Source organism: Cervus canadensis, chromosome X (genome assembly GCF_019320065.1).
Source record: "Cervus canadensis isolate Bull #8, Minnesota chromosome X, ASM1932006v1, whole genome shotgun sequence".
NCBI classification, from domain to species: Eukaryota; Metazoa; Chordata; class Mammalia; order Artiodactyla; family Cervidae; genus Cervus; species Cervus canadensis.
The window spans coordinates 145,191,689-145,214,147 of NC_057419.1; the positions used below are offsets into that span (position 1 = coordinate 145,191,689).

The 22,459-nt window shown below is 49.0% G+C and overlaps 2 protein-coding genes and 2 non-coding genes across 4 annotated transcripts in view; 3 read left to right on the top strand and 1 right to left on the bottom strand.

Annotated features, from left to right (window-relative positions):
* The first annotated feature begins 6,240 nt into the window (after positions 1–6,240).
* Positions 6,241–18,601, top strand: DKC1 (dyskerin pseudouridine synthase 1). The gene is made up of 15 exons (XM_043459138.1): positions 6,241–6,381; positions 7,013–7,080; positions 7,531–7,617; positions 9,062–9,153; positions 9,353–9,537; positions 10,170–10,234; positions 10,522–10,648; positions 11,448–11,578; positions 11,994–12,137; positions 13,690–13,810; positions 14,964–15,082; positions 15,665–15,768; positions 16,495–16,573; positions 17,221–17,349; positions 17,663–18,601. The coding sequence occupies exons 1-15, from the start codon at positions 6,366–6,368 to the stop codon at positions 17,726–17,728; spliced, it is 1,533 nt and encodes a 510-aa protein (XP_043315073.1). The 5' UTR covers positions 6,241–6,365; the 3' UTR covers positions 17,729–18,601.
* LOC122436180 lies at positions 11,683–11,814 on the top strand. The gene has a single exon (XR_006267938.1). It is a non-coding gene; the product is annotated as a small nucleolar RNA SNORA36 family (small nucleolar RNA).
* LOC122436185 lies at positions 16,296–16,424 on the top strand. The gene has a single exon (XR_006267943.1). It is a non-coding gene; the product is annotated as a small nucleolar RNA SNORA56 (small nucleolar RNA).
* Positions 18,602–19,617: 1,016 nt separating the features above from the next.
* Positions 19,618–22,459, bottom strand: part of MPP1 (membrane palmitoylated protein 1) — a 28,665-nt gene continuing 25,823 nt past the window's right edge. The window contains exons 11-12 of the mRNA XM_043459300.1: positions 22,307–22,381; positions 19,618–20,278 (exon numbers count right to left, since the gene is read on the bottom strand). Of these exons, the coding sequence (XP_043315235.1) occupies positions 20,102–20,278; positions 22,307–22,381 (252 nt within the window). The 3' untranslated portion in view covers positions 19,618–20,101. The remainder of the gene's footprint in view (positions 20,279–22,306; positions 22,382–22,459) is intronic.

Consider the following 22,459-nt stretch of genomic DNA (forward strand, 5'->3'; position numbering starts at 1 on the left):
ATTATAACAGTGCTTGCAATGAACATTGGCGTGGCACGTGTCTCTTTCAGATCTGGTTTCCTCAGTGTGTATGCCCAGAAGTGGGATTGCTGGGTCATATGGCAGGTCTATTTCCAGTTTTTTAAGAAATCTCCAAACTGTTTTCCATAGCGGCTGTACTAGTTTGCATTCCCACCAACAGTGTAAGAGGGTTCCCTTTTCTCCACACCCTCTCCAGCATTTATTGCTTGTAAGACTTTTGGATAGCAGCCATCCTGACTGGCGTGTAAATAGAAAGCCCAGAGATAAATCCGAACCTATGGACACCTTATCTTTGACAAAGGAAGGCCAAGGATATAAATGGAAAAAGACAACCTCTTTAACAGTGGTGCTGGAAAACTGGTCAACCACTTTGTAAAAGAAATGAAACTAGAACACTTTCTAACACCATACACAAAAATAAACTCAAAATGGATTAAAGATCTAAATGTAAGACCAGAAACTATAAAACTCCTAGAGGAGAACATAGGCAAAACACTCTCTGACATAAATCACAGCAGGATTCTCTATGACCCACCTCCCAGAATATTGGAAATAAAAGCAAAACTAAACAAATGGGACCTAATGAAACTTAAAAGCTTTTGCACTACAAAGGAAACTATAAGTAAGGTGAAAAGACAGCCCTCAGATTGGGAGAAAATAATAGCAAATGAAGAAACAGACAAAGGATTAATCTCAAAAATATACAAGCAACCCCTTTGTGGCTTCTTAAGCTTAGTTTGAAATAGATAACCAACATGGACCTACTGGGTAGCAGGGGACTATATTCAATATCTATTTAGTTATATGAATAACTATATTCAATATTGGGCTTCCCTGGTGGCTCAGCTGGTAAAGAATCTGCCTGCAATGCGGGAGACTTGGGTTCCATCCCTGGGTTGGGAAGATCCCCTGGAGAAGGGAAAGGCTACCCACTCCAGTATCCTGGTCTGGAGAATTCCGTGGACTGTACAGTTCATAGGGTCACAAGAGTCAGACACGATTGAGTGACTTTCAGTTCATATTTAATATCTTATAACCTATAATGGAAAAGAATCTGAAAGAGAACATATAACTGATTCACTGTGCTATACACCTGAAACTAACATGATATTGTAAATCAACTACACTTCAATAAAATAAGTAAACAACATTTAAAAACAAAACAAGAGAAGAGGAAGTTTCCCCCACCAAAAAAAAAAAAAAAATAGGTTTAGTTTGGCAGTTAAGTACTGTACATCTTGTAAATAGAGGGATTTATGAAAGCAAGCATCCACTATTAAGGAAGAGTTTCTATTTTAATTATGTTATGTGGGGCAAAGTTGCCATGCATCTAACTTATTCTCTGTGAAAAGAGAAAATTTGAAAAGAAAATTCTTCTCCAATTTCTAGATGAGGGACAGACATGGGGAGATAGCTATACATGTGTGTGAAAGGCCAATAATGTAAAATTCACAATTCACATCCACAAACACATAAAAAGAATTATACACCATGAGCAGGTGGGATTTACTCCAGAGATAAAAGGCTCATTCAATATATGAAAAACCAATCAATGATATATACTATATTGACAAGCAAAAGAAGTCACATGGTTGTAGCAGTTGATGCAGAGCATACATTTGACAAACCCAATGTCAGTTCAAGACCAAAATGCTCATGAAGTGTAAGTCACTCAGTACTAAGGCTAGAGGGGGAATTTCCTCAACTTGTTAAATAGCATCTATGGAGGACATGACTAACATCATGGTTAAATTGTGAAAAATAGGGCATTTTCTCTTATGGTTGGTAACAAGGCAAGGCCATCTGCCCTCACTACTCTTATTCAACACAATGTTGGAAGTTCTAGCCAGTGCAATAAAGGGAAAAAAAACAAAAAGTGCACAGATTGAGAAGAATAAATAACAGTGTCTCAATTTGCAGATTATATCATTGTCTTCATAGAAAATCCAAAGGAATCTACCGGAAAAACTCCCATAACCAATAAGTGAGTTTTACAGAGTTGCAGGATACAAGATCAACACATTTCAAGGCTCATTATTTAACTGCAGTGATCAAGATTGTGTGGTATCCACAATATCGTAATTAGCCTACAATTAAAATTTTTTAAAAAGTAAAAAAAAAATTGTGTGGTGTCAGTAGAAAAAGTGAAAGTGAAGTCACTCAGTCGTGTTTGACTCTTTGTGACCCTGTGGACTGTAACCTACCAGGCTCCTCCGTCCATGGGATTTTTCCAAGCAAGAGTACTGGAGTGGGTTGCCACTTCCTAGTATCAGTAGAGGGAGAAACATATAAATAAATGGAATGGAATAGAGAACCCAGAAATAGACCCACATCAATTTCCCCAGCTGGTTTTTGGCCAAGATGTAAAACCATCCTAGCGGGGCGTGCCACTCCCAGCCAGGGCCCAGCAATTGTCAGGGTTCTTTCTTTATGATAGTGAGTTCCAGGTTCAGCAACTTTTGTTTCTCTTTAGAGGGACCATCCCTGTCAACCTGTCTCAGTCCACTGGTGCCCAGAAACTTTGCAAAAGTTTTGGGCCCCTGGATTTTCATAGGGCTTATTTTTCACTCAGTGGTGAAATACTTGCTAGTTCCTGGGCATCTGGTCCATTCGGCATGATGCCATTAATGGAGCAGGCCAGCATGATGGTTTGGGGCAGAATGAGATGATCCAATCAGTCGGTGACTTCTTTATGATAACGTGCCAGATAATTGACGGGACAGTGCCTGGGGCTTCCTTTGGATGGTTTTCCCAACATCGGAATTCTTCCAGCTGCCAATTGTGTTGGTTTCCAATTATGCAGGAACTGGGTGTCCACAGGTAGAGAGATCCAGACTAAGATTCCATCTCCGACTAGTGGACCACAGTGGCCTCTATGGTCCCAAGGGTAAGTCAGAGGCAGGTTAAGAGTACACACTTGTAGTATTCCGTGTACCTGGCCTCACCCTTGCTTGAGAGCTGAGCCTGTGAATTGACTGGGTCTGGAAATTCGATGAGAGGCCATGATTTTCCATGGTGGTGATTAAAGGTAGGCTGCTGTTCATCAGACTGAGGATTTTGGTTGGTGGTGGTCTACTACAGGTGTGTGCTACAGTCCATGGGGTTGCAAGGAGTCAGACACAATTGAGCTGCTGAACAACAACTATATATATATATGGGCTTCCCTGGTGGCTCAGATGGTAAAGAATCTGCCTGCACTGTGGGAGACCTGGGTTCAATTCGTTGGTCAGGAAGATCCCCTGGAGAAGGAAATGGCAACCCACTCCAGTATTCTGGCCTGGAGAATTCCAAGGACAGAGGAGCCTGGCAGGCTACAGTCCATAGGGTTGCAAAGAGTTGGACATGACTGAGCGACTAACACTTTCATTTTTTATCAGTTCAGTTCAGTTGCCCAGTCATGTCTGACTCTTTGTGACCCCATGGACTGCAGCATGCCAGGCCTCCCTGTCCATCACCAACTCCCAGAGCTTACTTATGACAGCATGATCAATCACCCCCAAAGATCCTTGGGGGTGAACCATCTTAGTTCCAGCTGCCAGCCCTGCTGTATCTTGTGTTACCTGTCCTGTTTCGATGGGATTTAGTGCCACCACTTACACTTTACTTCTCTGGGATCCCATCCTTCCCACTGAGAGCACAAGACTGTTTCCATGGCAAGACCTCCCACCTCCTTCCCGAGACTAGTTCTCCAGAATGTTCACCAAAGTATGTCTCAGTGTTTTGCTGAAAGTAATGTCACCCGAAGGGATGACATTAGTTAAGGGGCGAGGCAGTGGGTTGCACATGACAACTCATTCCAACATCCTACTCCCCAAATCTTGGGATTGGAGACAACAAGGGATGGGAGGAATAGGTTACAAGAACGGGCATCCCATTGCTTGGTAACTGACTAGGTGATATCATTATAAGGTCTCCAAAGAAGGTAGAAGCAGCCTTATCAGACAGGGGAGGAGGAACCACTTCTGCTGGTGAGGGGGGATCTGGCAGGGTTTAGAGTTTGACCACCTGATGCGAAGAGCTGACTCATTTGAAAAGATGCTGGGAAAGATTGAAGGTGGGAGGAGAAGGGGACAACAGAGAATGAGATGGTTGGATGGCATCACCGACTCAAAGGACATGAGTTTGGGTAAACTCTGAGAGTTGGTGATGGACACGGAGGCTTGGCATGCTGCAGTCCATGGGGTCACAAAGAGTCAGACATGATTGGGCAACTGAACTGAACTGATAAAAAATGAGTGTTAGTCACTCAGTCATGTCCAACTCTTTGCAACCCTATGGACTGTAGCCTGCCAGGCTCCTCTGTCCTTGGAATTCTCCAGGCCAGAACACTGGAGTGGGTTGCCATTTCCTTCTCCAGGGGATCTTCCTGACCAATGGATTGAACCCAGGTCTCCCACAGTGCAGGCAGATTCTTTACCATCTGAGCCACCAGGGAAGCCCATATATATAGTTGTTGTTCAGTAGCCCAGTTGTGTCCAACTCTGCAACCCCATGGCCTGCAGCACACCAGGCCTCTCTGTCCCTCACCATCTCCCAAAGTTTGCCCAAGTTCATGTCCATTGCATTGGTTATGCCATCCAGCCATCTCATCCTCTGACACCCTCTTCTCCTTCTGCCCTCAATCTTTCCTAACATCAGAGACTTTTCCAATGAGTCAGCTGTTTGCATCAGATGACCAAAATACTGGAGTTTCAGCTTCAGCATCAGTCCTTCCAAAGAATATTTAGGGTTGATTTACCTTTACACTGACTGGTTTGATCTCCTTGCTGTCCAAGGGACTCTCAGAAGTCTTCCCCAGCACCACAGTTTGAAAGCATCAATTCTTCAGCACTCCACTTTACCGTCCAGCTCGCATAACCTTATGTGACCACTGGGAAGACTACATATGGACCTTTGCCAACAGAGTAATGTCTCTGCTTTTCAACACTGTCTAGGTTTGTCATGGTTTTCCTACCAAGGAGCAAACGTCTTCTGATTTCATGGCTGCAGTCACCATCCACAGTGATTTTAGATCCCAAGAAGAGGAAATCTGTCACTGCGTGTATTTTAAGCCACAAATAAAATGGGAAAATTCCTAATCTTTGGATGGCACAGGAGGAAATGGAAGAAGAGCAACAGTTGTCCTCTTTTGTCAGTAGCAGCTTGTTAGAAAAGATGGTAAAAATTCCATTGACAATAGCAATAAAGAAATAACTCTGGATCAATTAAGTCTATGGGGGCTAGGTGTAAGAATCCCCACTTGAGAGCGAGAAGAGAAATGAACCAAAGGAAGAGGGAAAAATCTGGAACCTGGAGCCGCTAGTTGCTTGACGGTCTAGTATCACCACCGCAAGTGACCTGTGAGTATTGATCACTTTGCCTGGAGCCCCATTCAGTTCAGTTGCTCAGTCCTGTCCGACTCTTTGCGACCCGATGGAATTCTCCAGGCCAGAATACTGGAGTGGGTAGCTTTCCCCTTCTTCAGGGGATCTTCCCCACCCAGTGATTGAACTCAGGTATCCTGCATTGCAGGCGGATTTTTTACCAGCTGAGCCACAAGGGAAGCCCAAGGAGACCCGTAGTGGAGCTGCAATCCAGCTGTGCTGTAACCAGAAAGCATCACCGGAAGACTTGGTACAGAAAAAAACCAACCAAACAAAAAAATAGTAAAATATGTCATTCATAATGTTGTGCATTGCTTATATGCTGAAACGATAATATTGCCGATTGCTGCGTTAAATACAGTCTGTTACTGAAACCGATGCAACCTTCTACTTTGCTTTTTTTTTCAAGTGGATGCTGTAAAATTTAAAAGTCCACAAGGAACTCTCACTCTGTTTCTATTGGGCAGTGCCGCTCTAGCAGGATGGAAATTAGAAGCTGCAAAGCTCTATGTGCCTCGACGTCTGTCTTCATTTCGGCATCGGGACTGCCGACAGCCACCTTGAAGGGTCGGGGCGGGGGCGTGGGAAGCAAGGAACGCTGAGACACGTGCCCAGGTGCCCAAGTTTCCCGTACAAAAAACCAGTGAGAAAGACTAGACCTTCGCCCGACCACGCCCACAGCTAAGCCCCGCCCAGGTGGGCTGCGCAGGCGCTCCCCGGCCGGGCCGCTGAAGGCGGGGCGAAGCCCAAGGCGCACGCGCGGCCGCGCCAGCGCGGGCCGCCGCGGCCGCCAATGAGATGGTGCAGCCGTCCGGCGCGCGCTTGGGGCTCCGCGCCGCCTCGCCTCACCCCTCTGCACGACACGCACGGGGCGGCGCACAGGTGGGCGGGGCCTAGCGGCGCAGCCTGACGGCGGCGGGAGCCTGCAGTAGCTTCCTCGGCGGCGGTGGCCCACGCGGCTCGCGAGCTCAGCGGGGCAACATGGCGGACGCGGAAGGTGAGGGCGGCTGGCCGGCCGGGCCCGGGTCGCGACCTCCGACGGGGGGAAGCCGGGGGTGGGGGGTGGCGGACGTCGAGGCCAGAACTGTCCGCTGGCTCCAGCCGCCGCGCCTCCCGCCGACCTTGTCGTTTGGCCTTGGTTCCACGGGGTGAGGGCGAGAGATTGAGAGGCCCCCGCGGTGACGTGACGCCATGAGGCCCGGGCCTCCCGCCGACGGGGCCTGGGTCGCGCTCCCCCATTCTGCCGCCATGGTCAGCGCCGCGCGAGGAGGGGAAGAGAAGGGGCCGAGGGGCTTGGGCGGGCGCGGACCTCCCAGGCGAAAAAGAAGTTCTAGGGGCCCCAAGCCCTCGAGGACCGTCGGACGGTCCCTGATGGAACTTACGGGCCCGCAGCCCGAGGGCCTTTCAGCCCCGCGCGGCCACGTGGTGAACAGGGCTGGAGGGCGACACGTGCGGCTGCTGTCGCGAGCCCGCCCGGCCGCCCCGGGCACTGGCCTGACCCCCGCTCGCTTCCCCTACGAGCCTATACCAGACGGCCGTTTTTCAGCTGCCCTGATGTGTCCTCTATTTTCAACTCGATCGCCTTGATTTTCGGGGAAAACTCCCAATTCTTGTGTGTGTTTTTTAAGTCCTTATTTTGCCGAAGAAACATAAGAAGAAAAAGGAGCGGAAATCATTACCAGAGGAGGCTGTGGCGGTGAGTAGGAATATTTTTACTCTGCTCCAACTCGAAAGGTTTCTTAGAGGCCAGATTGCAGAAAAGAACTGTTTCTAAAGATTTGGAAGGAATGGGGTGTCATCGCGCGCGGTCCTGAGATAGAAACTACAAAGCTCCATCCAGCCTAGGTCTCTCTGCTGTCAGGCACACTTTGCTAAATGGTGTTGCCCACAGTGACTGCTTTCCCTGAAATTGTCTTTCTTATCAGACCCACTATTCCTCTTTTCTCTTAAATTGGCTATTCCCATCTTGATGCCACTTCACTTATTTTTCTCAGTTCTTCATTTCTTCTCTTTCCTTTGGAGATCTCAGTGAAAAGGCATAGACACCTTGTTTTTTATTGCACAGGTGTAGACTTTGGTAGTCATAATGGAAGGGTTCAGATTCAAGTGGGGAGTCTTAACAGGTTGTGTTTCTGTCCTCTGGAAGGAAATACAACATGCTGAAGAATTTCTCATCAAACCTGAATCCAAAGTGGCTCAGTTGGACACGTCTCAGTGGCCCCTGTTGCTAAAGGTATGTGTTTTGCATCAGCTCAACGTCTGGCTTTTACACTGTTTCTGAGTATTAAACAGTTGATTAAGAATGGATCCTGGACTTAGGCAAGGCTAGGTGAGGCTGCCTAAATCAGTGTTCCTCAAGGTAGTTGAGATGAAGACCTGAATTTTATTTTTTTAATTAATTTCCAGTGTACCCAACACTTGTGGAATACAGGTAAATTTTGCAACAATGTGAGACTGCTATCAAATTTTATAAACAACTCTCAATTTCTGTACTTAGCTTCACTTTACAGACATTTACTGGTTTGTGGAGTAGTACATACTTTACAGCATATATTTCGATGCTAGACCCATTTGGGTCAGGCACTGTGTGACCTTAGGCTAATCTTGATCTCTCTGAGGCTCTTGGCGAATAATACCTCCTTTCAGAAGGCCCACTGAGGGTTGTAGGAGGTGATCCATGAAACATGCCAAAGTGCCCAGCATGTATCACGTACTCTAGAAGTTATTGACTGTTGTGTTGTATTTTTCTTAAAGTAGTTCAGTGATGAATAGAATTAAAATTTTGTTACTGACATAATGGGTGCTAGCTATGAGATTAAGAGGTAAGTTTACTGAAAGACAGGATTCCCTGGTGGCTCAGACAATAAAATGTCTGCCTGCAATGTGGGAGATCCCTGGGTTTGATCCCTGGGTCCGGAAGATCCCCTGGAGAAGGAAATGGCCACCTACTCCAGTATTCTTGCCTAGAAAATTTGAATTGACCACTAAATAGGAGGTAAAAGATTTGTTTATATAATTCAATGCAGTTGAATTTCTGCTTGGCCAGATGTGTCTGCCATTTAGATAGTATTTGGTTCTCTTGTTTTTACCTGGCAGTAAACCATGTTGGCAATTAGTCCTACCATCATGGAACGTAAAATCTAGAGGTGGGAGATACAGGCAGTTAAAAATAATTCCTGCTAGTGGGAAGTACCAACATGAAGCTAATGAACTTGCACTGAAGGGAGCGTTTTCAAACTGGTGGTGGAAGCTTGGAAAGAGCGAGGAGAAGCAGATATAAGGAGTGTAATGGGAGCATCGAAGGCAGGAGTGAGCTAGTTAGGTGTGAGGAACCATGTTGCCAGTCATCCTCCAGCTGGCTATCTTTGGTCCCTGAGAAAATCAAAGCTAGTCTGTATTTTACTCATAAGCCTGTGCCTGTACAGTGAAGCCACGTTTGTTCTGTAGTACCCCAGGAGGCCTTTCTGGAGGAGGGAGCACATTTGTCTTCTTACTTAGATAATTTTTCCAGCATGTAGTGGGGCTTAGCAGTCTGTCACAGCAGAATGGAAATACAGGAGCAAGATCCAAAACAGGAACCCAAAGGGTCACCTTATCATGGTTCGTAGTGGTCCTGACTTAATTTTCCACATGTTAATGATTTATTGCTTATTTTGTGTTGTATCGTTGCTTTCTAGAATTTTGATAAGCTAAATGTAAGGACAACACATTACACACCTCTTCCTTGTGGTTCAAATCCTCTGAAGAGGGAGATTGGGGACTACATCAGGTAAGCGTGTTGGGAGCAAGCACTGTTCCCACTTCTTTGCACAATGACCATTTCACATCAGTTATTCAAGGAGGTGGTGACATGCCCTCAATATATATGATAACCTGTGCCCATGGTCAGCACTTGGTCTTTACTCTGCAAATTTAGTTTTCATCCGAGGCCCAGAGTTGATGACACAGTAATTTCTTTCCCAATCTAGGACAGGTTTTATTAACCTTGACAAGCCCTCCAACCCCTCTTCCCATGAGGTGGTAGCCTGGATCCGGCGAATACTTCGGGTTGAGAAGACGGGACACAGTGGAACCCTGGATCCCAAGGTGACTGGTTGTTTAATAGTGTGCATCGAACGAGCGACTCGCTTGGTGAAATCACAGCAGAGCGCAGGTAAATCAGAGCGGGAGGAACGACGGGGCAACTTGAAGATGGGAAGGCTTTCTGTGTTTCCTTGCCCTTCTGCATGTGGCTTTCAGAAGTGATTTCTTCATTGGTAAAATCTTACAAACCAAAAAAAAAAAAAAAAAAACAGAAGCAAGGGATACTCTAGCTTGGTATGTGCCTTCTGTCTTCTGCCAGATCCTGATGAGGCTGCCTTGTTGGGTGTTCTGGGTGCTTTTGACAAGCACGTGGAGCCAAGTGGATCTGCTTCTAGCCCTGAGGCAGATCTGAGTCCAAGTCCGACTGCAGGCCTGTCACTTTGGGCTCTTCGAAATACCCTGCAGCTTCTGCCTAAAATAATGCTTCCTCGTTGTCATCAGGGAAAATTCTCCTTGGCCTTGCAAGGTGCCCTCCAGGCAGGCTGTCCACAGGTGTTCTTGACCTCAGCATGTTGAGAGTTGAACCTGTGACATTAGGGTCTTCGTTCCTTTCCTACATCTGCACCCTGAAATCTTTCTTCCTGCAAATTTGATAGAAATTTGCCTGCTTTCCCTGGCTGCACCAGATTACGAGTGATACAAGCATATGTGAAATAACAGCAAACTCAGTGGCCACACCTGACTACTCTTGTCATTTTACAGGCAAAGAGTATGTGGGGATTGTCCGGCTGCACAATGCTATCGAAGGGGGGACTCAGCTTTCCAGGGTAAGTCTGTCATTGGAGGGAAGCCACCTGAGCCACTGGGCCAACCTGGGCAGGTGACTGCAGAAGGCAGAGACACTTTTGCTCATGTCCCTTCTGAGGAGAGGCTTCTGATCAGTCCTGAGCCACCCATGTGGAGTTGCAGAAGGAATCAAAACTTGAAAGTCCCTTTTAGTGATTGCAAGAGACCTTCTACGTGTCACTTGTGCCCTTAAACTCTCCAAATCTGCCCTTTGATCGTCTTTGAGAGTCCATGCAGTAAGAGCAGTTTTGTTTGTGTTTCTTCCTAGGCCCTAGAAACCCTGACAGGTGCCTTATTCCAACGACCCCCACTTATTGCTGCAGTAAAGAGGCAACTCCGAGTCAGAACCATCTACGAGAGCAAAATGATTGAGTATGACCCTGAAAGACGATTAGGTGGGTCCTCAGGCTTGTGGGGCACTGAGCTGACACAGAGCACTCTGGTGTTGAATGAATTTTCCAAAATCAGAGTCTGGTAAAAGTAGCTGCCTTGAGCATATGAGGTAGTTGTGGCCTGTGTCATCTCCAGTTTCACTGCTGCAGGTAGAAAATAACTGGGTTTCTCACCTGGTCATGTGTTTTTAAAGAAAGAAAGTGAAGTCACTCAATTGTGTCTGACTCTTTGCGACCCCATGGGCTGTAGCCCACCAGGCTCCTCCATCCATGGAATTTTCTAGGCAAGAGTACTGGACTGGGTGGCCATTGCCTTCTCCAGGGGATCTTCCCGAGCCAGGGATCAAACCCAGGTCTCCCGCATTGCAGGCAGACGCTTTACCATCTGAGCCCCCAGGGAAGCCCACCCTTTTATAATAAAAAACTATTCAATGAGTTAAGCATAGAAGAATAATTCCTCAACCTGATACAGGTATCCATAAAGAAAGAATTACAGCAAACATACTCAATATCTTTCTCCCTAAGGGATTCCCTGGTGGCTCAGACGGTAAAGCATTCTGCCCACAACACGGGAGACCCAGGTTCGATCCCTGGGTCGGGAAGATCCCCTGGAGAAGGAAATGGCAACCCGCTCCAGTACTCTTGCCTAGAAAATTCCATGGATGGAGGAGCCTGGTGGGTTACAGTCCATGGGGTTGCAAAGAGTCAGACATGACTGAGCGGCTTCACTTTCTTTTCTTTCTTTCATGTGTTTACTTAGGAAAATATGTGCTACTTGTGTGTGTGTGTGTGTGTGTTTTAGGAATCTTCTGGGTGAGTTGTGAGGCCGGCACTTATATTCGGACGCTGTGTGTTCACCTTGGTTTGTTGTTGGGAGTTGGTGGTCAGATGCAGGAACTCCGGAGGGTTCGTTCTGGAGTCATGAGTGAAAAGGTATGTCATTGGTGGGAGTTGTTGTTTTTCTTAAAGCCGACTGATACTTAGATCTTCCAGCCCTTGGTGGAACTCCACCTACTTCCCATCCCAGAAAAGGCAGTTCCCAAAGTGTTGAGTTCAGTCCAGGGCAGCTTCCTTGTTCTGTTAATTAAACTTTGGGACATTAAAACTCAGACTGGGGTGTGTGTGGATGGAGACTGTTACTCTATTCATTTACTCCCTAGCCTACAGATATGCCTGCTTAGGTTTACTAGACCACCAGTTACAGAGGTGACTGCAAACAGACTAAAGACTAATGAGCTTGGACTAGCAGATGAGACAAAACTGATTCAGTGTTTGGAAGTGTGAGGTCCATTTGCCTATTGGGGGTACAATGGCCCTTGATTAATTTTCATGCGCGGCTACTTCCCAGGACCACATGGTGACAATGCATGACGTGCTTGATGCCCAATGGCTGTATGACAACCACAAGGATGAGAGTTACCTGCGGCGAGTTGTTTACCCTTTGGAAAAGCTGTTGACGTCTCATAAACGGCTGGTCATGAAAGACAGTGCAGTAAGTTCTTTTTGCACAAAATGGGAGCTCAAGAGAGGAGATGTGGTCCGTGGCCTGAAAATTTCATTCTATTTAAAGAGAGAAAATAGGATTTTGTGATCTCACAACCACTATTTTCCTTGGGGTTTATTTTCTTTTTTTCTGGTTTTGTATATTGGACCTGGATTAATTTATTTTTGTTAATGGAAGCATTTATGATTAACTTTATTAAGTGAAAACCAAATATAAAGTAAAAGTTTACTGGGCCTAATTCCATTAAACACTTAGAGTAACTTGGTTCAAGAAATAGACTATTAGTGGTACATAAAATTTGGTCTTCTGTAAACTGGTAGTTTTACATGTGCCTAAGACACCTTGGGTTTTTTTAAACTATTGCTAGAAAAAGTTGTTTTGATGGGGATAAAAGATTGAGATTAGAGAGTTGGCTAGTTCTCCTTTCAGAATCTCCATTTAGAGCTTTGTTGAAATAAATCCCAATTTGAGGCCATAAAACCTAAACATGGTGGAGATTATCAAGCCTTTTTTCTTAGTATGCATACTAAATAATCTCATAGAAAGTAATCGTTTATATATTTAATAATTTGAGCTTGTTCATTCATACTCAGATCTTAAACTATATACATGTTTGACTATATAGATGTTAGAGTTTATAATAAAAGACAAAAAACTGAAGAGGCATACCACTGTCTGCCCCTATAATGATTGAGAAAACAACACACAAGACAACGTGAATGTGATTCCCTTTTGCTAGGGTCAAATTAGTGGCTTCTGGGGGAGTTTCAAGGGGGGGAGAAATATGGTGAGTGAAGACAAGATTCCCTCAGGGTGGATTGGACTCCTCGAGTGTGGGCAGACTCGGGGAGAGTTGGCCTTGACGTGTATCTCTGGGTCCGTAAAGGACATGTCAACACGTGCAGGCTTGGTTCAGTGGGCCTTGGCAGTCTTGCTTGTGCATTCCTTTGGGGATGTAATTATCATGTAGGAATATTACCTGGGAAGGTAGTTATTACCTAGCTGTGTCAGGGTGTTTTCCCTTCACGCTGAGGAATACTGCTGCTACTGCTGCTAAGTCACTTCAGTCATGTCTGACTGTGCGACCCCATCCCTGGGATTCTTCAGGCAAGAACAGTGGAGTGGGTTGCCATTTCCTTCTCCAATGCAGGAAAGTGAAAAGTGAAAGTGAAGTCGCTCAGTCATGTCTGACTCTTCGCGACCCCATGGACTGCAGCCTACCAGGCTCCTCCGTCCATGGGATTTTCTAGGCAAGAGTACTGGAGTGGGCTGCCATTGCCTTCTCCAATGCTGAGGAATAGGGAATAGGTAAACTGGACAGGAGTAGTGACTTCCAGCCCTGGTTATGTTTCTGAGTCAACCTGTGGTGGGTGGCGGCTGTGATCAAAGCTGCATGGACGCCTGTGGATGCCATCGGGCCTCTGGCATGGGCAGGGGGTCCTCGCTGGTCCCCCCAACCCCCTCTGGTCCAATGGGGGGTGGGGCAGAGGGCAGGGGCTGCCCTGTGACGGGGGCACTCATTGGGCTGCCATCCTGCCAGGTGAATGCCATCTGCTACGGGGCAAAGATCATGCTTCCAGGCGTCCTGCGCTACGAGGACGGCATTGAGGTCAATCAGGAGATTGTGGTCATCACCACCAAAGGGGAGGCCATCTGCATGGGTAAGAGGCAAGCGACCCTTGTCCGCTCTGCACCGTCACAGCCAGGCTCCCTCAGAGGGGGTGCCCGAGGCCTGGCCTTGTGGAGTGACTGAATGAATCCCTGTGTTCCTTGGGGTCTGTGGGGTGGTCACAGCACAAAGGTCCAGTTCGGACAGGCATGGGTGAGAAGGGGTCAGTGGGGTTTCCTCTTGTCCCGCCAGCTGCTGTTAGGTGCCCTGTCTCAGCGGTTTAGCTCTCCAGTGAGAGAAGAAATCATCAACTGATGGGGAGGAATAAAGGTGGTAACTGAGGAGCCTTCAGTCTGCTCCCTCTCTGTGCAACGCTAACCTGCGCAACTTTAGCTACTGTTGGATTATTCCTGTCTGAGCTCCAAGCATGACGTGTATGTCTTTGGGGTTCGATATCGAGGTGGCCCTTCCCCTCTGGCTGCTGGCCACTCTATGGCCACCTTGATTGTGCACAGCTAGAAAGGGATCCTGATGACACACTTTATTCCTGGTGTAAATAATGCACATTAAACAAGGAGCTTTGGATGTATCTGCCTGGCCAAAAAATGGATTTGGATTTTTCTGAGACATGTAACCGAAAAACACGAACTTTTTGGCCAGTCGAATACTTTTTAAGAAGTCTCATCTGAGGACATCCAAAACATAGATTTTGATGAGTGATCAGTATCAGTATTTTTTTGCACTTGATAAGTGGAACATGATTTCACAGGCTGCTTTCCCGTGATGGTGGATTTTCTCCATATGCACCTCTCCACAATGGAAACCTCAAGGCAGTAGAGCTTAAGAGTTTTATTTCAACAATTAGATTATTTTTTAAAAAAGCATCTATCTGTTTGGCTGTGTTGGGTGTTAGTGGCGGCACACAGGATCTTTCATTGTGCTGTGCGGGCTTCTCTCCGGTTGTGCGTGGTCTCACTGCTTGTGGCACCCCGGCGTAGGTGCCCTGTGGCATGTGGGGTCTGAGTTCCCCAACTTTGAATCGAACCTGTGTCCCATGTATTGGAAGGTGAATTCTTCACCACTGGACCACCAGGGAAGTCCAAGCTTAGAAGTTTTCAAGAAGTTTGTAAAACTTGTATAAAATGGCGGCATTTGGCCTCATTGTTTATCAAGTCTTTCCTTCTATCTCTTTCCAACACCTGCAGCAATTGCTTTGATGACCACAGCAGTGATCTCCACCTGTGACCACGGCATTGTAGCCAAGATCAAGAGAGTTATCATGGAGAGAGACACTTACCCTCGAAAGTGGGGTTTAGGGCCAAAAGTAAGTAAGTGGGGCTGGGCCTGTGCCCTGTGCAGCATTGTATTTTGCTTTGTTGAATACTCGAGCAGCTCTTGGTATGTCTCCACTGCCATGTGCTGGCGTTGTGCCGGGCTCTGGGAAGTCGGTGCTGGTTGGGAATGTGCCTCACTTGGACCTGACGATATTTAGGCTAAGGGGACCATAGATGGACCTCAGTCCACTTGCACCATGGGATGGTGACTTTCAGCATAATTGAGGGCCCTGTGAAGGGGTGTGGCAAGGTCCCTGGCACCTTGAGTCCACCATGAGGGCTTTGGCCTGGTCAGGGAGTTGGGGCAGGGGATCGCTGCTTGAGCCATGCCAGTGGAAATATATGGTGTGACATATTGAGATGAAGTGGGGAGGGAAGCATCTGGGGCCGCTGGAATGGCAGGGGTACAAATGAGACCACAGAGGCTCCCAGGAATACAGCAATCCCTTTGAAAGTCCCATGTCTGCACCCGTGGAAGAGAGGGTGAGTTCCGAGTACTCTGTGTGTGTGTGGTTATGAGACCTGCTTTGCGTAGATACTGTTGTAACCTGGACACCCTGCCCGTCCTCCAGGCGAGTCAGAAGAAGCTGATGATCAAGCAGGGCCTTCTGGACAAGCACGGCAAGCCAACTGATAGCACGCCTGCCACCTGGACGCAAGAGTACGTCGACTACAGGTGAGGGCGGCTGTCGGCCAGCCCCGCGGTGGAGAGGGGGCCTGCCCAGATCCTGGACTTCCTCGACGGCAGGGGAGGAGGGAAGGGCGTGGAGTTCTTTGTACTGGATTCTGCCTCCCAGTCACTCTGGTGAGGAACTCAACTTAGTTCAGTTCAGTTGCTCAGTCATGTGTGACTCTTTGCAGACCATGGACTGCAGCACGCCAGGCCTCCCTGTCCATCACCAACTCCCGAAGCTTGCTGAAACTCATGTCCATTGAGTTGGTGATGCCATCCAACCATCTCATCCTCTGTTGTCCCCTTCTCCTGCCTTCAATCTTTCCCAGCATCAGGGTCTTTTCAAATGAGTCAGCTGTCCACATCAGGTGGCCAGAGTGTTGGGAGTTTCAGCTTCAACATCAGTCCTTCCAATGAGTACGGAGCCAGATATGGAGGAAACATATTCAGGGCAGGGCTGTTGGGACTTGCCTTGGAGGCTGGCGTTGAACCCCGGCTGCCCCGGGTGAGTCAGGGCATTGGGCCCTGCACAGCCGATGGTTGTCCCTTGCCAGCCTGGCTTGCGGGACTTTAGATGGAGTCAGGTTGCAAGTGGCAGTGGTGAGCTCTTCTGTCCAGCATCAGTATTCTGACGGTGGCTTTCGACTGGCCATATATGCCTTTGTGCAGCCAGGCCTCTGAGGACAGCATGTCTGTGACCCTCACCCTTTGCTTCTGCTCCTCTCATAGCGATTCTGCCAAAAAAGATGTGCCAGCCAAAGCAGTCAAAGCCATGCCGATAGTTGCTGAGGTGGTAAAAACCCCAAAGGTGAGTGGTGTGCCGTGTTGGCTTTGGAACACACCACCCAGCCCCTCCAGCTGCTGGTTTGTTGTGTCTGCTGGGGGGGTGGTCTGTGGGCCTGGGGGTTAGATTGGCCTGGGCTACTGGCTGAGCTCAGGCCACAGCCGTGAAACAGTGGGGTTGACAGATGGCAGGAGTGTGTTGGAATCAAGACGGGGACACTCGGGGCCAGGCGGAACTTGGCAGAAGGCCAGCGAACACCTGTGCATGTGGTGGCTTCAGGGCTGGGGGCCGCTGGCATCAGATGGCATGGTGGCTTGTCTGTTACTGCGGGTGGCACCGAATGTCCTGAAAAGGGCCTGCTGTGGAACCTGGCAGGTGGGGTTCCTGACCCATCTGCCCCCTCTGAGGCCTCCTGCGAGCACCCTAGGGAGGAGGCGGCCTTTCTGTGTTGCCCTGGCACTCCGGCAGTGCCCCCGGCTTCCTGGCCTTCAGGCATGACAGTCTCTGAATGCCTGCTAAACCAGGCTCTGTCGGGGGTTTTCACAAACTTCCTGTTGGATCCCATCAGGATCTTCTTGGCGAGCTGGCTCCCCACCTTTTGTGACTCACTGTAAACGTTCTTGTCCACGTTGGTCTCAGATTTAACATGCCATCTGTGGTCTCCACCTTAGCGGAAGCGAGAGAGCGAGAGTGAGGACACGTCCCCGGCGGCTCTGCAGGCGGTCAAGAAGGAAAAGAAGAAGAAAAAGAAGGAGAAGGCCAAAGCTGCTATGGAGAGCACGGAGGAGCCAGGAACCGGGGTGTGTGCAGGAGGGCCCAGGACCTGGGTTCCTGAGAGGGGAAGGCATTGCCCACTGCCCAGTAGGGAGGATGGGATGGGCCCAGGTTTCCTAGAATCGGCTCAGTTAGGATTCTGTGTGTGATGGGTTGGGAGGCTGTGGAGCTGGGGAGTGTGAAGGCGAAGGCATCAGTGAAAAACTCAAGACGGTGATGCACAAGATTGAGGTCACCCAGGACGTCCGAGCCATGAGCATCACCTGGTGACCCTGACGGGGTGGGACTGGGAAACTGGCGGTGCTTATGAGATGCTTGCTTGCTTGCTTTTCCTCCCAGGATAGTGACAGCACCAAGAAGAAGAAGAAGAAAAAGAAAATCAAAGTGGAAATGGTCTCCGAGTAAGGGCGACCACATGTGGCACGGTGCCCAGGTGGGAGGAGCCATCAAAGCCTTATTGTGAACCTGGAGCTCCGTTGGTCCTCAAGGGAGGGGACCCGAGGTCCCCAGAAGGGTGGAGAGGCCAGCATGTGGGAGCAGCTCACGGAGCCCTCACCAACGCCCCCTGGCATCGCTGCCCCATCGCGTCCTGTTGTAAGGACCCTGGTGAAGGGGGCGGACTGGGCACTGTACGCTGCTCCGCCCAGGACACTCACAGCACCTCCCATGCAGACCCAGTGCCCACCCACGGCTGTTTCCCGGGGCCAGCTGACTATCCTGGGCCTCTCCCAGTTGGCTTCTCACTTCCCTCGTCTAAAAAGTTTGTAAGCAAAAAAAGGCTGTTCCACAAAATGTTCTAGAGCAAGTGAAAAAAGAAAAACAGAACTGAACCATGTTATTGAGGGAATAATCTTTTTTTGCCAACGTGCTGAGGACAGCGGTCTACTCTCGTGTCAAGAGTTCCCTCGGTCACCTGGATTTCTTTCCAGGTGGAGGCCTGGCTGAGGGCTCTGGCATGCTTGTCTTGTGCGCTCTTTCCATGCCCTCCCCTGTGTACACTTCACAGCTTGTACATATACATACCACCTCAGGCACCTGACTCCACCTGGCTAGTTGTGTTTGTGAGCTCAGCTCCCCCCCCAAAAAAAAAAAAAAAATTCCTCCAGGCTTCGTTTTACCCCTCTGTTCCTTTCCCTGCTGGGAGAAGGTTGTAATTTTTACTGATTAAATTTCCTTCTGGTTTTTTAAGTATTCCTGTTGGATTTTTCTAATTGTTGATCTACAAGTTAGTAGAACAACAACAACAAGACATGGCAATTAAAACTGTAGAGGTGTTTATGTCCTAGTGGAAATGTGGTGTTTTTCCTGTATGTGTGGTTACCTTTTTTCTTTGTCTGGTAACATTTCCCTTGGGGCCTGGTATGGGATCAGGTACTCCAGCATCTTCAAGACATGAGATAACCAAAGAACCTTCCCAAATTTGGTGATCCCCACAATCAGAGAGAAGAGGAAGGTTCTCCGTGTTTGTTGCAGGCAGGAGGTGGGGGACAAGGGGTCATTTGGGCACCTGCAGACACATCTGGGCTCAGACACCCACGCCAGGAGCTGCCAAAGCTTGTGCTGATGGCTGGGGAGGTGATTTAGAACCAAAAACTATGCGGAGTGGTGGGGAGGGGAGTGCAAATGCAGTGAGGGTCAGGGCCACATACCCAGTGATGGTTTCTGGTGGCCTCCACTGCCTGGGACCCTTGAGAGCCACCTGGACACACCAGCCCATGGCTGGCTTTCCCCTGCCCTAGGTATGCCAGGACACAACGCCTCCAGGAAGCACCCATGGTGGGTTCCCATCCAGGGTAAGACACTCTCGGGTGCCTGTACATGGACACAAACCTCAGGTGAGTCTTGAGGGCACAGCTGCACCTGTGCTTCTGGTAGCCAATGGAGGAGTTTATTCTGGGGACGTTACCTTCACCTGGGCAGTCGGTCTGGGTGTCCAGAATGCAAGAGAAATCTAATAGGGAGTAGCTTTCTGGAGGAAAAAAGATCTGGTATGTGTATCAGAATCAAGTCCAAAGCAAGTGGAAGCAAATCAGTTCAGAGCACTCGCCCCCAGAGCAGCATGGAGAGTCAGTCCCCTTACACCTTGGCTCCCAGCATGTCTTTGTACACCACACACACGTGCTCATGTGCACGTAGACACTGCCACCTGTGCCCGGAAATCCGGTTGAGCCTGACCTCCAGGCTCAAGGTCGTCACAAGCTTGAGAGAGACTTCAGAACATGGGAGAGGCATCTCTGCACTCCAGGGGCTTGGGGCGCGGCTGGGAACCAGAGAGTCAAAAGGCACAAGCTCACTGGCATTTTAACACAGCAATATCTTTATTGCTTTTGAGGGTTTCCCTAGAGCAGACCCATCCTATTGCACAGCTGTTTGATTTGGCAGGGTAGAAACTCGCAGTGACAAATGCTCTCTTCAAATCAAAGACACATGAAATGCCCGGTGTGGCCGAAGGTAAAAGGGGTGCAAGCTTCAGAGGGCTGGGGTCCATTGCTTTTCCTCCCTGTGTGCACCAGCTGTGATCAGCAGCTGCCTTGGCCGAGTGCTTCTGTCCCTCAATTCACAGGGATCCTTTGGAAATCCTGCTCCGTGGGGAAATCAGCCCAGCCCTTCAGAAATGTGAAGAAGACAAGACACCCACCGGCTTCATGAGGAGGAGAGTTGCAGAGAGCTGGAAGCTGACACAAAGCTAGCGAGCCTGTGGTCTTAAAAGAGCAAGGCAGGGTGGACTTCCAAAGGCTGGACAGGGGCCCCTGGTTGCTGCCCACTATGGTGCAAAGATTAGTAAACCCAGGAGACAGGCACCCACTGTGGGGAACGGCACGCCAGGTCAAAGGCTTCTTGCAATGTTTTCAGGGTTTCCTCAACGCTGTTATTGACCAGTGAGAGGTCAAAGTAGTGCGCATACTGGCTGCGGATGGCCTCCGAGTCCTTCTGCAGCTGCTGCAGGGCGTCCGTCTGGAGGAGAGAAGGGGGAGGCCCACGGATGGAGCAGGCTGTTTGTGCCCTGCCCGGGAGGCCCAAGACGGTTCAAGTGGAGGCCTGCCCACCACTTGATCGTCGTGCCCACCACCCAACTTTGAATCACATGCTGAAAAGCCTAAAGGCTTCCCTGGTGGCTTAGATGGTAAAGAATCTGCCTGCAATGCAGGAGATTCTGGTTCAATCTCTGGATCAGGAAGATCCCCTGGAGAAGGAAATGACAACCCACTCCAGTATTCTTGCCTGGGAAATCCCATGGACGGAGGAGCCTGGTGAGCTACAGTCCATGGTATCGCAAAGAGTTGGATACGACTCAGTGACCTTCACTTCACTGAAAAAAAAAAAAAAAAGCCTAAAACCCTGAAGTCCTTGCCTGAGAATGTTAAGGGGCTGGGGTGTGGAGAGGTGCTCCCTGAAGACGTCTCGGTAGCAATAAACACGAAAGTGAAAGACAAAGTGCAAGTCGCTCAGTCGTGTGGGACACTTGGCAACCCCATGGACTACACAGTCCGTGGAATTCTCCAGGCTAGAATACTGGAGTGGGTAGTCTTTCCCTTCTCCAGGGGATCTTCCCAGCCCAGGGATCGAACCCAGGTTTCCCGCATTGCGGGCGGATTCTTTCCCAGTTGAGCCACCAGGGAAGCCCAATAAACACTAAAAGGCCAAATTGAGATTGGGGGGGGTGGTGGTTGCAACTGATACTATTAAGGGCTAATGACCCTCACACAGAGATCCCAGAAATTAGTAAGGCCAGTGACCGAACAAAAATAAGCTCAGGAGCTGACCAGGTAGTTCAGAGAAAAATGGACAGACTTGGTCCTCGGGAGTCTAGACAAGATGCTTTACTGCTTCCAGTCAAGCACTCAAGTTCAATGAGATTCCACTTCCCCATTCAGCAGACTCCAAAGATGAAAGTGCAGGATATGCTCCTGAAACAGGGGGGCAAGTCCCCTGCCACATCCAAAATTCCCAACACGACCCCGCCTGCAATCTCCCACAGACAGATTTGCACACGGGAGGTACACGCACATAATCGTGGATTGTCATATTGATGCTACTAAAAGTTTTAAACCTAAACATCCATCAAGAAGGCAGTGAGGGAACTAGAGTGAAGTCACTCACTCGTGTCCGACTCTTTGCGACCCCATGGACTGTAGCCCACGAGGCTCCTCCATCCATGGAATTTTCTAGGCAAGAGTACTGGAGTGGGTGGTCATTGCCTTCTCCAGGGGATCTTCCCGACCCAGCGATCAAACCTGGGTCTCCTGCATTGCGGGCAGACGCTTTACTGTCTGAGCCGCCAGGGAATCCCTAGGGAACTAAATAATTCTGCTAAATCCACAAGATGGGAGACCACAGCTCCTGAGAAAGGCCCAGGAAGGTCTCCACAGATGCATTCGATGAAAAGCAAGTGTCTGCAGTGGGGTTTGGAGCTCATCGGCCCTAGGGAGCTGGGAGGCTTCTCTACATGGTCCCCCCTCCCCACAGCATGCCTCCTGTGGGCCTAGGGCCACATATGTTCAGGGTCCCTGTCCCCCACATTTGCCCCTCTTAAGCCCACCATCCATCCCTGTGATTCTGGAACAATGGCCCGGCTAGTGGGTTAACAACTCCCCACTGAACAGAAACGCCAATACTTTGGCCACCTGATGCAAAGAGATGACTCATTGTAAAAGACCCTGATGCTGGGAAAGACTGAAGGTGGGAGGAGAAGGGGAAGACAGGATGAGATGGTTGGATGGCATCATCAACTCGGTGGACAGGAATTTGGGTAGACTCCGGGAGTTGATGATGGACAGAGAGGACTGGCGTGCTGCAGTCCATGGGGTCGCAAAGAGTCAGACACAACTGAGTGACTGAACTAAATTGAACTGAACAGACTGGACGCATGTACTCTGTCCTCTTGGCCTCAAGTGCAGCAAGACAGCAGTAGCCAAGATGTTGAGCTCTGCCAGCACCCTGCCAACCATCTGTCAGGTCTCCCGCCCCCCTGCACAGACCCACCTGAGTGCCTTGGTCAGTGGGTGCGATGAACACAATGAAAGGTGAAAGTTCTGCTGTCCGAACGATCTTCAGGGTCTGAGAAAATGGAGTGGAGGGAGGGAGAAGAGAGGGGAAAAAGAGTCAGCAGTCAAAGCAGACCCCTGGCAATTGGCA